General features: G+C 36.4%; 1 protein-coding gene across 2 annotated transcripts in view; it reads left to right on the top strand.

The window, feature by feature from the left end:
- Positions 1-15,295, top strand: part of FRRS1 (ferric chelate reductase 1) — a 40,880-nt gene that overhangs the window by 1,669 nt on the left and 23,916 nt on the right. The window contains exons 1-5 of one of the 2 annotated variants that reach the window (XM_015595371.2): positions 3,257-3,278; positions 6,574-6,769; positions 7,648-7,784; positions 8,875-8,969; positions 12,091-12,238. In XM_015595371.2, the coding sequence (XP_015450857.1) occupies positions 6,574-6,769; positions 7,648-7,784; positions 8,875-8,969; positions 12,091-12,238 (576 nt within the window). In that variant the 5' untranslated portion in view covers positions 3,257-3,278. Of the gene's footprint in view, positions 1-3,256; positions 3,279-6,573; positions 6,770-7,647; positions 7,785-8,874; positions 8,970-12,090; positions 12,239-15,295 lie in introns of those variants that run through there. The other variant, XM_015595370.2, reaches the window with a different exon arrangement.

Raw genomic sequence — 15,295 nt, 5'->3', positions numbered from 1 at the left:
TGCATAGCCATCTTACCCTTATCTATGGTGCTTTCCCTGGTAACCTCCCGTAACTGACTCTCCACCCAAAACATCTTTTGTCTTTAGCTGAAAGTGGTACCTAAGGAGATGGTTTTCAATTTTGGAGAGTTCCTAGGTCTCTCCCATATATACAAGAGGTTTAATTTGTTTTTCTCCTGCTAATGTCTCATGTTAATTTGATTATTAGTCTAGCTAGAAGAACTTAAAAAGGTATAAGGAAAATTATTTTTGTGCCCCAACAATTCAATTGTCAATTTAAAAAAATGTTATTTCCCTGTGCTTCCTGTTGCGAAAATGGAGTCTGAAACATTTTTATCCGGGCAAGTGGAAATGCTGACCTATTTTTCAATTTCTCTATAATTAGAGATTCACCTACCAAAGTCAATCTAATTCTTGATGTGGGAGTTTTCTAGGAAAGTAAAGTTAACTCACTAGAAAGAAGGGGAGCAGATTTTCTGAAATATTTCAGAACAAATTAAGTGAAGATGAAAGAAATATATAAAAATCTTAGTCCAACCACAATAGTGTTTAGATGAAATTAGCACATACTGGTGATATGGAAAGTTAGTAGTGATAATAAATAATGGTAATTACCATTTATTGACAGCTTAGTGTTTTTAGACATTGAACTAGTTGTTTTTACACCCATTCTTTCAGCAGTTCTGTGAAAGAAATCTCTACATTGCTTATCAGACTTGTAGAGTGGACTCAACATTCTGAATTAGGCTAATTTAGATTTCAACTCTTCACAGTATGCCCCCACTCACATAGTTTATTATGAAATTTGGATCCTTGCTGGACTTGTTTATGTTGTACATCCTTCTTTCTCCAAGAAGGGAGCAATGATGTCGAGTGAAAAGAACATGAATTTTGGTGTTAGATCTAAGTTCTAATCCTAAAAGTATATACCTATCAGTGTATATTCCCTGGCCTCAGCTTCATTTCTAAACTGAAGGTAACATCTGCTTGTAAGGATTACATTAGATGTAATACCTACCAGATTCTCACCAAATGTTTGTTTCTTTTCCTTTTTCTCCACATTATGTCCCCCTACTTTCCCACTCTATAGTAAAACTGTAATTCTTTTTGTCATAGAAATTTTATTGCTTTCCGAATATCTTTTGTGTTTAGCCTTAACTTTTTTGACTTTATCAATCTCTTTATACTTCTATGGTTCTATCTATTTTTCTAAAACTCTTTTTGCCTAATTTTGCTACTCTGTGTGTAAATACCTATTTCCACCTCTAACCTGTCCCTCTGATTATACCGATTATAGTGCAAAGCCCACCAGATTTGCCTCAGATTTTAGTTGAAAAGCTGACCGTACAAATGTGCTGTCCAAAAATACATTTCTAGTTCAACTTGGAATTTCAATTTTTATTTTCTATTTGTTTACTGAATGTACATGAAGGAGTCTTCAGTTAAAAATAAATTATAAATATTTATTTAAGGGTCTTAGAGTTTGCAAACCATAAACACAACTAGGCAATACCCAGAGTGTTCTTAAGAAGAAAGAAAAGCTGAGGGTTCTTATAGTAACAAGTACATTCTTGAGAAGAATCAGTCCTGCATTCTTAGCCTCTGGATTGGGCTGAGATGATAATCCTTGGGATGACTGGGTGTCTGGATAATAGAAGCCAGGTGGTCTAGATATGTGAACATTTGTTAATGGGACAAAAAAGGGGTCCATTTGCCTATGTATACCTAAGCCAAAGAAGAGACACGTGCAAGTTTTGCAGCAAAAAAAAAGTAAAACTTATTTAGAGAGTTGCAAGTTCCAGAGATACAGGTGAACTATTGCTCTCAACCACCTGGCTCCCCAGGTGTCTTGGGAGTATAGATTATATAGGGAGAAATCAGTAATCATAGAAACTAAGGGAGTTGAGGTCATGGGTGCTACTGATTGGATGACTGGAGAGGGATAAGGTAATTGATTATTGTGTACCTTTCTGGAATCAGCTATGGCTCTTTGGCCAGTGGAATTCTTGTGCCTCGGGCCGGACGTTGAAACACATCTAAAGCCAAGATGTTATCCTTAGTCTAAAGTTCAACCAAAACTTATTATTCTCATGGTTATAGACCTGAGGCTCAGTTAATCTTATGTCCTAAAGCTTAATGATTGAAGGAGCAGGCACACAGAGGAGAAGGGTTGAAAAAAGCAAGTGAGTCACAGTGCCATTATCTGGGCAAATCCAGCTTGAATCAGAAAACAAAAAAAAGACATTAAAGAAAGGAAGTTCGCGTACAGTTACACATTCTTTCATTAGTTCTTTAGGGGTGATCAGAAGGTTTGATGTATATTTGGGCATTGATGCAGGACTGGAAAATTCAACAGTTTAAGTTCCCAGGCTCGCTAAAACAAGAATAGAATTATATCTTCATATCTCAACCTACTTGATTTTAATAATTTAGCAGCTTGATTATAGTGACTTCATTTTACTTTTCACTCTATTCTTCACAATAGAAGCAATATTATAAATGGTGGTTCCATTTCTAGACCAAAAGCCTAGAAGCAAAAGCATGTTTAACTCATAAATTAATTGAAATATTCTATACTTGTAACAAAGTAAAAGAAAATAATGCCATTGTAATTCTAGTAATAAAATAAAATGAAAACAGTATTCAGTAAGAAGTAATTATTTACCTTAAGCATTGTTTGTAGAATGTAGTAGATGGAAATTTTGAAAAGGACATTCAGGTGTTTTAGGAATTGCAGTGTTTTTATATTATGGTTAATAAAAATTTTTTTTCTCATATAGAAGGTCACTATGAAAATACTAATTTATTTGTCAAATTAATAGGTTTTGTTTAGGCCCACAGATGGAATAAGAAAGAATAAGACATTTTCCATTTGTTAAATCCACCGTCTATCTCCAAAAGCCTCCCTGTTGCTTAGCTTGTTTGTTTCTTCTTTAGTTCTGAGAACTCTCCTTTTTTACTGAAATTTCGCTCCTCCTAATTTAGAACTTAACTCAAAGCTGAAACTTAAAGGTCTATATATGCTATAAAGCAGGGGTCCCCAGCCCCCAGGCCGCAGACCTGTACTGGGGCGTGGTCTGTTAGGAACCAGGCCACACAGGAGGTGAGTAGCTGGAGCTTCATCTGTGTTTGCAGCTGCTTCCCAATGCTATCTATATTTGCAGCTGCTCCCCAGCGCTAGCATCACCGCCTCAGCCCCACCTCAGATCATCAGGCGTTAGATTCTCATAGGGGCACTGGTCCCTGGTGCCAAAAGGATTGAGGACTGCTGCTGTAAGGTAATGTTTTTTAAACTGCAGATTAAGATCTTTTGGTAAGTTGTGAAATGACAATTCAGTAGGATGTAACCAGCATTAAAAAAAAGGAAGAAATAGAAAATACATGAGTTTATCAAGCATGTAGAGGTAAATGATATTTCTTGAAGTGTTTGTTGGGTCATAATGTAAAAATATTTCTTACTTTGGGTGTGATAAAAAAATTAAATAAACCCACTACATATAGCAAAAGACATCCTTTTCCAAATTATGTAGATATTTTATAGTGATCTCTTTTGTTAAGTTTTTGCTCTTTTTGTGGCTCATTCTTCATATTAAGAAAATCTTGTTACCTCATAGCTATGCATCAATTAAGACTCAGTGTGCGCTTACGCTCACATCTTGGGTGATATGGAGTGGGTGTTACTGGGCAGAGTTCTCGCAATTTTTTGTTGTATGTAAACTTTAGAACTTCTTTGATGCCTTAATTTAAAATAAATGACTAGCAGTAAGAGCTACAGCTTTAATGCAATATAACTAGATTCGATTAGTTATTTGCTAGCTTACTCATCTGATATGGTTTTAAAGCTGTGCTTTCCCTCCTTTTATATTTTTCTCACCTGTTCTTAGAGTTCCACAATAAAAAAGACATTTAATGGCCAGTTTATTTAAAAATTCCTTAACACATCCTGCTTTTTCTTACATCTAAATATTTTTCAGTTGTATTCTTCTCATTTTATTTGAGTTTTACTTTGCAGTAATGAATATACTGTCTTGAGTAACACTTGCCTCTGTGGTCTATAATCACAACAATACTTACATATTCATCCAAGTACAAGGATTTTTTATTTAAAAAATAAAGAATACATTTGTTTTAAGTCTTTGTGTGAGATGTATATAGAACACGGTATAAGCAGTCATTATACATTTTTACTAAGTGCCTGTTTTTTAGGCAAGAAATAAAACTATAAATTTCATCATATGTGGGAATATTTCATTGAGAGAATCAGGATAACCTCTCTTAATTTTTTGAACCAGTAGGTCTATATTTGCCCTGGGATGACAGAATGCAAATTACAATGTCCTTTGTTCTATTCTCTATATTTGTACCCATGGTAAAATGTGAATATAGAAACTTGTAAAAGTCATAGGAAATCGGTGAGAGTTTTTTTCCAGTGCTTGAAGGATGACCTTGTAACTCATAGCTCATTATCCATGTTCTATAATTTTAGTTTAAATGTTTCCATGAATAACTCCTTATTCTCTTTCATAGCTATGCAAACTGTTGGCATAAATTGGCTAATGAATTAATGTATTAGTTTGGAATAAGGTTGTTCCTGAAATCATCAACTGCAAAATCATCATCAGTCACTGTAATGAAAATAGAACTTCACCTTGGATAGTCAGCATCCGACCAAGAACAAAGAAATTGCTATTGTTTACCTCCCTCTCTGACCTTGTTTGTAATATGTGTCTAGTGAATGACAGGTGGTGAAGTCTTAGTCACTTCCCTTTCCTTTCTTATATTTTGTTCTCTAATAATTTCCAATACGCCTTTCACTTTGCTTTCCTAATATCACAGTGTTAGGGTTGAAAGGTAGGCCTGCTCTATTTTGCAAATGAAGAAACAGAGACAGAGATTGAGTGACTTGGTGTTAATCAGCTCCTTAGTGCTCAGCAGGGACTAGACATCAAGTCTTGTTCCCACTCTCACCTGACAGGAAGTCAGTGCCAAATAAGTATTTGTTAAACTGAACTAACTCTTCCTACTGTATCATCTTTAAATGAGTGGCACATTACTGCATTTAATCTTCATAATAACCTGGTCACTGTCACATGGTTAAAACTATGACTTTGATGTTCTCTATTTTCATTACAGTGACTAAATCTTGCCTGGTCCTAAAACCAGGTCTACAAAAGGACTGGGAAGCTATGTTTGTTAGAAAATCCTCCTACGGCTTCACTCTTTAGCAGTTATTTCTTTAAGTACTGTTTCCTATAGTAATTAACCATTTTTAAAATTATGCTTTTTCTCAGAGTCTATGTGCTTCTCTTATGCTATATATATATATATATTTTGAAAGTGCTTGACTTTTTCATTGGTTCCTCTTGCTTATCCTTAGATGGGAAAAATTCTGGCTTTGGTGTTTGTTAAAAAAAAAAAGGGATACAGTACCGTTGGACCCTGCGCTGTCTACTTGGTGTAGCTCCTGGTGTGAGGTGCAGGGCTGGTTAAAGTGTGTACCCTCGGCACAATTTCTAGAGTTATGTGGGAATTCCTGTAGTTTAGCTCTGCGACAATGTCAGGATTTGTTTGTAATTTATATGACATAAGAGGATAATTTATTTTAGTGATTATAAGGATGCTTTTATCTTGTCCATCACCAGATCTATCACACAGGAAACCCCCATTTCTATGGAGAATGAGCTGCTTGCTTCTTGGTCTTTTCCTATCAGCAGCCTGTCTACAGTGCTTGTTTTATTTACTGCCGTGTAGCATGTCCTTGCCCATTTACCTCTAGCCTTGTTTTATACTACGATTTGCAGGTTTTGAGCTTATGCATGAAATGAAGTGGTGGTTGTGGACTAGAAGAGGGTGAGACTGACATAAAGTAGCTGGTTTCCCATTAGGCACATGGTAAGAGGCAGATAACCTGGATGAGAGGAAGAAAATTGCTTGAGCTGACAATCATGCTTTCTTAATTCAGAAGTGTCTGGGTTATAGGTTATGTAAATTTTATCTCTTGCAATTGGTTGTCTGTTAACCTCGGTTTTCAGTGTTGCAAATTAGTTTATCCACATTGTCATCCGGATTAATTTAATAGGAAGTTAGGAGAAGTCATATCAGAGACTTATTCAGGTGAAGTTATTTAGATTCAGTAAAAACATCTCTTATTTGTTCTTTAAGCTTTCTAGGATGAAGTGGAATACAATCTTTTGTTTTTATTGGACTAGTTTATTATTTCCTAATTATACTAATGAAAACTAATATTTGTTATCTTGTCAGACTTTCAGCTGTATCTTCATTTTATAAAACGACTTTGAAAGGAGGTCTTAGTTTCCTCATTTTTAAAGCAAAGATGTGGGGGCTTAAGGAGATTTGCTTAAAATCTCACAATTGCTAATTGATAGAGCTGAGATTCAAATCCAGGCCAAACTTCACATATCACATTCTTTTTATTATATATTTTTGAGAATATAGTTAGCTGATTATTTGAAAGCAAGTGGTTTTCTAGAATTATTGTCTTGTGGTATGAAAACTTTTATGTTTTATTTTAATTATATCTGAAAATAATGTGCTTTGAATCTTCTTTTTGAGATGGCAGTTTCTGGATTTCCTCTTGGTGCCTTCATACTTCTGTCACACATTAGTTCTGTGGCTAATTATCCCGACGGAAGAGTAACGGCATCTTGCCATGAAATGATTCCTGAACATGGTCACATTCCACGCTCTGATCCGATTCACAACATTTCAGTGAGTCAGATGACATTCACCTCAGGAGATCAGATCAAAGGTACTGTGCTGTGGTTAACTGCTTACGTTTTGAATTTTATTCTTTTACTGTAAATTGATTTTTAAAATTATTATTAGAGTTATACAATTTCAGTTAAAAATCTTCACCTATTTTGATAAGATGCCATTATATTATAGTTCCCATTTTTGCGTTTACTACAAATGACTATGTTACTTAAGTAGCATATCCATCCCCCATGCAGAACAGGATTTAAAATGTTTTTTTAATCATTGTTTAGTATATCTTCATTAACAACACTATTAACTCAATAGAAAAGGAAAATAAAGTTTATTTTATCTGGTTTAAGATATAATATACCCTTACCTTTTTCAATACAGTGTAATCTCTTATGCTTTCCTGACAAAATGTAGGTCGACAAAGGTGTATGTATAGTAGCATTTTACAAATTCTTATTTTCTGCAACTCTAGAAATGCAAAATATTAATAGATACTCTAACAAAAAGAGTATATGAAAAACATACTCTGTATGTTATATATAATATACCTTTCAGAGTTTTATACTGCACAGTAGGATGTTAAAGGTCCTGAGGGATTTGCAGTAAAGAAACAAGTAATTACTTCTCATCCATCATTTTCCAAACTAATTTGGCCCAATGGACTACCCCCCGATCATTACCTAACTACCTTTCCCCCCGCCCACCCCTCCGCCACACCCCTGGTGGAATGGTTATCGCCATCCCATGGAGCAGATGTCCTATGAACACAGTTTAGAGCCATGTCTGTAGGATGATTTCTACTGTTTTCTCTCCTGGGGTAGTTTTGTATACGAACACCTGATTCTAACTCTGTGCCTCCTCTAAAGTTTCCTTTTGGCATGTCGCTAAATCTCTTAACTTATCTTTTTGTCTGTTTCTTAGTTACTTTGTCAGGGCCAGAATTTAAAGGCTTTCTCTTAGAAGCACGTGATGCTAATGCTCTGAGTGGCCCTCCTATTGGCTTCTTCAAATTGATTGACAGTCGAGTGTCACAGCTTCTGACTTGTGATGATATACAGGTTTGTGTTTAGTTTGAAACTGATTTCTGTCAGTTTCCATGGGTCTTCACTACAGGGTGGTGTTTGCAAGATAAACAACAATATTATCTATGGACATCTGAATAGATTCACAATGATCCAACTTTCCCCTAATTTTACTACTGGAAATTATATATTTTTATATATCAGCATCTTAAGAAAGGTAGGATAAGAGCTTGAAGAGTTTTTAGCTTTTGATATTTTATATAATATTGACGCATATTGATTTTGAAGGGTGTAAATATTGAAAATAGAGTTCTAGAGTGGGACAGAAATCTAATTTTTTCATTCATTCATTCATTCATTCAATAAACATTTGCTATATCAAGAACTATCCTGTGTACAGGGATATGGTAATGAACAAGACCTACTCTGTTTCTTGAAGTGATTATACCCTTACACATAAATAAAACATGTGGACATGTGATATATGGCACACAGGTAGAACATATGGATATAGGACAGACACATGAGTAGAATAGTCTGATGACTTAGATTAGAAGCATGCACAGGATGGGTGGAAAGCATAGAGGGGCTGCCACACACAGGCTGGAGGGAATTGAGAGAGAGCTTCTTGGAGGAGATGATCACAAAGCCGAGCCACAAAGAATGAGTAGAAATTCGCCAAGTGAATGAAAGTGGGAAATAAGATTGATCAAGAGAAAGGAATGACTGATGTACAATGCTACATATTTGGAGGCAGGAATTTCTTTCTTTTGATGAATCTTCTGCATACTATTTACATCTATTAATGGAAGGAATATAAATTTATGGTATAAGCGAAATGATGAGCAGGTCTATGTAGCATTAAAATACCCAGTATTCATAACGCTCTTGAGGTCTTCAGTTTCTGCTGATTCTAATTTAAATTAATTCATAGAGTTAGCTGCTAATCTGGTATCAACCAGTCAACATACATTTATTAAGTATGTGAGTCCCTGTTCTAAAGAAAATAATCTTTACCAGAATGCCAAGGTCATGCGATAATAAATTGCTTTGCAAAATGATAGTAGTTCCAGCCATGCTGAGCTACTGAGTGACTAAATAATAGTTCTTTCCCATTTTATTTCAGGGATCAGCTGTGAGTCACACAAATCCACACAAAAAAACAGAAATTAAAGTGTACTGGAAAGCTCCAAACGATGCCCCCAATCACATACGGTTTCTGTGAGTAAAAAGAAGAGCTAACAGTGTTGTAACTTATAATTAAAACAGTAATGGTCTGTATAATTTTTTTGTCTTTATTGAAATATAATAGACAATTAGTTGCTTGCATTTACATTGTACAATTCAATGAGTTTTTTTCAATTATATTGAGATACAATAATATACCAGTTTCAGTTGTATAGCATAGTGATCAGAGATCCACATAACTCTCAAAGTGATCACTCCACTAAATATAATACCCCTCTTCCCCCTTACATATTTATTACAACATTATTAACCATCTTCCCCATGCTATACTCTACATTTCCATGTCTATTCTGCAACTATCCATTTTGTACATCTCTTTGCCTTTTTTTGTCCCACCTACCCCCCTCCCATTTAGTATCCCTTTAAATATTCTCTGTAACTATGAGTTTATTTCTGCTTTTGTTGTTGTTGTTGATTTTGTTCTTTAGATTCCACATGTATGTGAAATCATGCGATATTTGTCTTTCTCTATCCAACCCATTTCATTCAGTGCAATACCCTATAGGTCAATCAAGGCAATATCTTTTTCCATTCCCTTCCTTTTAGTCTGTGTATGTGTTTTATCTGAAGTGAGTCTCTCGTAGGCAGCATATGTAGGGGTCTTGTTTTCTTATTCATTCAGCCACTCTATCTTTTGGTTGGAGCACTTAATTCTTTTCCATTTGAGATACTTGTGGATAGGAAAGCAGTTATTACTATTCTTTATTCTTGTTTTTGATACATGTTTTTTCTTTTTAAAGAAGTCCCTCCAACATTTCCTGGCTTGGTGATGATAAATTCCTTTAGCTTATTTTTCTCTGAGAAGCTCTTTCTGTCCTGCACAGTTTCTTTTGAGAAATCAGCTGCCAGTCTTATGGGTGCTCTATTGTAGGTAACTAACTGCTTTTCTCTTGCTGCTTTTAAGATTCTCTTTGTATTTAACCCTTGGCATTTTAATTATGATGTGTCTTGGTGTGGGCCTCTTTGAGTTCTTGGTTTTTGAGATTCTCTGAGCTTCCCAGAGTTGTTAGTCTATTTCCTTCACCAGGTTAGGAAAGTTTTCCAACATTATTTCTTCAAATAGCTGTTCAACATCTTGTTTTCCTTCAGGTACCCCATGACATGGATATTTTTACCTTTAAAAGTGTCTCATAGGCTCCTTAAATTGTCATAGTCTTGGCTTCTTCTTTCTTGCCATTCTGATTGGGTGTCCTTGGCTTCCCAAGGATTGGAGGTTCAATCCTCTTCTTCATCTACTGTGTTGATTCTCTCTAATATACTCTTTATTTCAGATAATGTGTTCTTCATTTCTGACTGGTTCACTTTTATAATTTCCATTTCTATTTTTATGTTTTTTTAAATCTCTTTATTAAAGTTCTCACTGAGTTTATCTATACTTCCCCTAGGTTCACTGAGCAACTTTATAACCAGTGTTTTGAACTCTGCATCTGTTAGATTGCTTGACTCCGTTATATCTGGATCTCTGTTATGTTCTCTCATATGGTTTCTGCTTCTTTGTCTTTCCATTTTGGCTGCCTTTCCATGTGTGTTTCTATGTACTAAGCAAAGCTCTTAAGTCTCCCAGTCTTATTAGTGTGGCTTTGTGTGGTAGGTGTCCAGTGGCACAGACTGGAGAGGGGTTCAGCTGCAGGCCAAACTTAGCCCAAGCCTCGGCCCCTCCGGGGCCACCTGTTGAGATTCAGCAAACAATCCACAAATGCTGTGCTTATAGTTGCCTCAAAAAGCCACACCAGAAACTGAGGCCAGCTGCCTCCAGTGTGAATCTAAGCACTGCTCAGCAAACGACACCTGACTAAGAGAGGACACACCTGGATGTGGCTTGGCTGGGGCCCTGAGTTGGGGTAGGTGGAGTTTCAAGGAATCCTCCGGGTGGAGTGACCTCTGTTATCCAGTTTGATGACATCACAGCTATGGCGGCGCTGTGTCTACACACTGGGATGGGGGAGGGCTCAACAGAGGAACGGTGGACACCACCAGCACTTCTGTACAGAGTGAGTCTCACCTTAGCCCTCACTCTGACAACTCAGTGTTCCCCTGTAAGTCCCTGGTGCCCCTGAGCAGCCAGCCCGGTGCTGGTGCTCAGAACAAGTAGGTCTGTCACTGTGAAAGTTCGGTGGCAGATGCGGCCCCTTTAAGGGGCTTCTGCCGCTGCCGCTGCCGCCACCTCAGTCTCACTCAGCCGCTTGGGACCGGGCAGCTCCATGTCCTCGCCCTGTCCTACCTTTTGCCTTCGCAAGGTGCTTTCTTGGATTTCTCCTTAGTTGTATGGTTTGTCCATCTAGATCCCAGGCGATTTTTCCTTGCTGCTTGCTCCTTATTTCTGTCACAACTTTGATTTGGTTGCCAGAGGGATGAACAGAGCCTCTATCATCTACGCAATATTTTTCCTCACCCTGTGTAAGTAGTTTTTTACCCCTTTTGGACATGCACCCATATAAGAGAAGTTCGGTATAGTAATACCACCTTAGTAATGTAAGCAGTTGTTCTGCTTGCTTTGTTTATTTTTTCTACCATTCTATACTCAGCACCTAACACAAGACCTGGCACCTAAAAGGTACTTAACAGACATTTATTGAGTGAATGAAGTATTATATTATAGCCTTCACACTAATAAGAATCATCAATTAATATTTAATCTATAGGGTGTATGGGGTAATGATTTTCTAGATTTGTTCTTGTCTTGGTATGAGAATATTAAAAAAAAAAGCAGTCCTGAAATTTGGATGTCTTATGCCCTTTTAACAGAGCACTATAAAATGAGTAGTAGTATATTCTTTATATGTCAGAGAGTAGAAATCTGTGCAGTTTAGTCTCTGGGTTTGACATTATGAAAATGCCCCAAAACAGATAAGTAAGAGAAAAGAAGAGAGAGAGACAGTGAGAGTGGAGGCGTGTGTGCGAGTGCGATAGTTCACTTAGCGATGGTGTGGAAGAGTCTCCAGAGACTTGCCTCAGACATAATTAGTAGCACTGTTAGGTGCTATTAAGTCAAGTGTCCCTACATCATTCCTTCTTTTTTTCCTTCTAGAGGTTTGATTCGATTATGATGGGCCGCAGTCAGGATTCTGTCTAATCTCCCTGGTGCTTATTTCAGAGTCACGGTTGTTCAGAAGTATAAAACCTACTGGGTGAAGATTCCTGGTCCTGTAATTTCACAACCAAATGCACCTCCTTTTACAACACCTGAAGCTACAGTAACACCGTTGTCAACTTTACCTCCAGTCTCTCACTTAACCAAATCAGTAAGTGATATATTTATGGTTTTACTAAATGCAGTCTAAAATAACAGCTTCCTTGGAAATTGTGGTTCTATGCTTGGTGAAGTGTGTAGAGAAGTAGCTGTGCTGAGTTGTGGTAGCAAGTTTTTCGGTTCTCTGCAGGAAATCTGAAGGAAGTCTTCTTTGCAACATTATGACTTATAGGTTAGAATAAAGGGAGTGCAAGACCCTGCGTGTTCCAAGGTGAGGTGATGACATTGACATATAGTCTATACTAGCAGTGGATATGTTTTTATTTAAAAATAAATCTTCCCCGCTCTCTCACTTCTCTCTCTCTCTTTTTCACTTTATTTTCTTTCCACGACCAAATATCAAACAGGGAGAAGGAGCTTAAACTAAATTTAGACAAGATATAGAGCAGAATCTTGGAATGATGGTATAACTCTTAGATCTTATTTCATTAAAGCCAACGAATACGGGAATTCCATATGCTGGAGTGCGGAAGCTCTTGCAAGCTCGTCAGCTAGGATTCCATGTCGGCTCTCTGATTCAGAAGAATTATGTTTGAGAAAGCATATCTTGGAAAGGGTAATGCATATTAGAAAGATGAGAAAGGTTTTACTCAGGGCAATTTTGATAAATTAGACTTATTAATTTAGACTATAATGAAAAATGTTTTAAGGCAGGTTATTATAGTTGAAAGAACAAACTTAGGCCTGAAACCCAACTTGTCTATTTTCTGTGTGACTTTGGACAAATTACTTAATTCTCAAAGTCTCAGTTTCTTCATCTGTAAAATGAGAATAATATCTAACTCTTAGAAAGTATCATGATGAGAATTAAACAATGTAATGAATATAAGATTTCTAATTGCTTTACACTTAATAGATGTTCAGTAAATGTTGATTCCTTTCTTCTTTTCCTTCCTTTTACTTTTATAACTTTTTGTTCTCATAGGGAAGACCAACTAAAGCACTTATACTTCTATGTAATGTCTCATTTTGTTTTCCTTTTCTTCTATATTTTGTAAAATAAGGCAATTATAGTTGATTACATTATTATTACAGATATATTAAACATTATTAAACAGATATTATTACATCTGTTTAGGTCTGTTATTTGTATTAGTTCTTAGTTTAGTTAGTCTAATGTTTATTTATTTAAAAATTGCTGTAGGGGAGTAAGTAGTCAGTTTGGACCTCAGCTTCCCAATAGGAATCTGTTGACAAGATTGTTATTTTTCCATATTCACATAAAAGGCATTATTGCTAGCTCTTGTTGGAGCTTTTATTGTACCTCTGTGCCAAGTTTTTAATCTTTAATTGTAGAGAGGTACATTCAGAGTCATAGGATTATAGCATTTGTAGAGCTAGAAGAAACCTAAGGTATTTTGTTCAGTTCCTACTGAGTTGAAGGTAAAGGGTCCTGGGAGAGTAAGTTCTTTAGCAGATGTGATGGAGTCAAAGGGAAAGTAGAGACCCAAACGCAAGTTTTCTAGTTCTTAGTGGCTTGTTCTCCACTCTACTATGATTTCTCTTTACTCTCCTTGGAAATAATATGAAATATATATACATATTGGTCTCTGTCCCAGTCCCTGCTAATGTTTGGCCTTTGACCCTAGTTCCTGATACAGATCTCCTAAAATCCTTTAATTTTCTAAGTGATAGGTGTCTGACACAGAGCTCCTAAATCCCTTGAAATTTCTTTGGTGATAGGAACTAGTTTTGTTCTAATGAGGTGACCCTGGGTGGGCTCCTGGATGGGGACTGGTCACCAGAAAGACCAAGCCATGATTAGAAGCTTGGAACTATCAGTCCTACCTTCATTCTCCAGAGAAATGGATAATCCATCATGCCTATGTGATGAAGCCTCCATGAAAATTTCAGAAGTGTGGGGGTCACTGAACACATGGAAGTGCTGAGAGGGTGGTGCCTGAAAGAGGTCGTGACTGCTCCATACCCCTCCCCACATACCTTTCCCTATGCATCTCTTCCATCTGGCTGTTCTGGGTTGTATCCTTTCATAATAAATTGGTACTTTAGTAAGCAAACAGTTCCCCTGAGTTCCATGAGCCATCCTAGTAAATTATCGAACCCCAAGAGGGGATTGTAGGAACATCCAATTTATGGCCAGTCAGAACTACAAGAGATAACCTGGGACTTGTGATTGGCATTTGAAGTGGGTGCAGTCTCACAAAACTGAGCCCTTAACTTGTGGGATCTGACACTAACTTCAGGTAGATACTGTTAGTATGGAATTGAATTATAGGACACCGAATTGGTGTCCACAGAGAATTGCAGAGTTGCTTAGTGTGGAGAAAAAAACCCACACATTTAGTGGCCTGAAGTACTGATAGAATATAAGAAGAAATGAGAGTTTTTTTCCTATATAGTTCTTAATAAATCTAGTTATATAATGTTTAGTTCTCTTCTGAAATCTACCATCACAGTCCATTCTAACAAGAGTACTACTCATTTGCTCTGTCAAATTGTAGAGGTGACATTTTTTAATACTCATCCTCTTATCTGGCATACCAAGACATCCTAAATGAAATCTTATATTATTCTTGATTCTCCCCACTAAATTGTTATTATTGTTATTTGGAGTGGTGGAATAAATAGGAGTAATCTTTTTTTCTTATATCATTTTAATATCAAATTTGAACTGACTTCTAGAGGCAGAGTCTAGGATCTAATATAAAATCTTGCTAAGGGTTTATTTGTTTGCTTTTTAAAATTTCACCTCTGAAAACTGGAGGACACTCATTAGGCGAGACTGTCACTGTAGACTTAAGTATTCTGTAAGAAGTTGCTCAAAATTTACTGCAAACTTTGTTTCAGGATGTAATTATTATAAACTTTTTGCGTGTTAAAGGGACTTTAATACTTGTGTACAATTACAGTTTAACCAATGAGCCTTCCAAATTTTAATTAAAATTAATGAAGTTTAAAAGTTCACAGCGTAACTACTACTCTGATCGTTTCTAATTTGGGATGTATCTTTCTTTCCCTTATTTGAATGCTTATTATGAAAAGGTATTCTTGTTAAAACCTGTACTTAAAGGCTGATAAAAGACTCTTT

This window comes from Pteropus alecto, unplaced genomic scaffold (genome assembly GCF_000325575.1).
Source record: "Pteropus alecto unplaced genomic scaffold, ASM32557v1 scaffold106, whole genome shotgun sequence".
In the NCBI taxonomy this organism is placed as follows: domain Eukaryota; kingdom Metazoa; phylum Chordata; class Mammalia; order Chiroptera; family Pteropodidae; genus Pteropus; species Pteropus alecto.
This window is presented reverse-complemented; position numbering and strand designations above follow the sequence as displayed.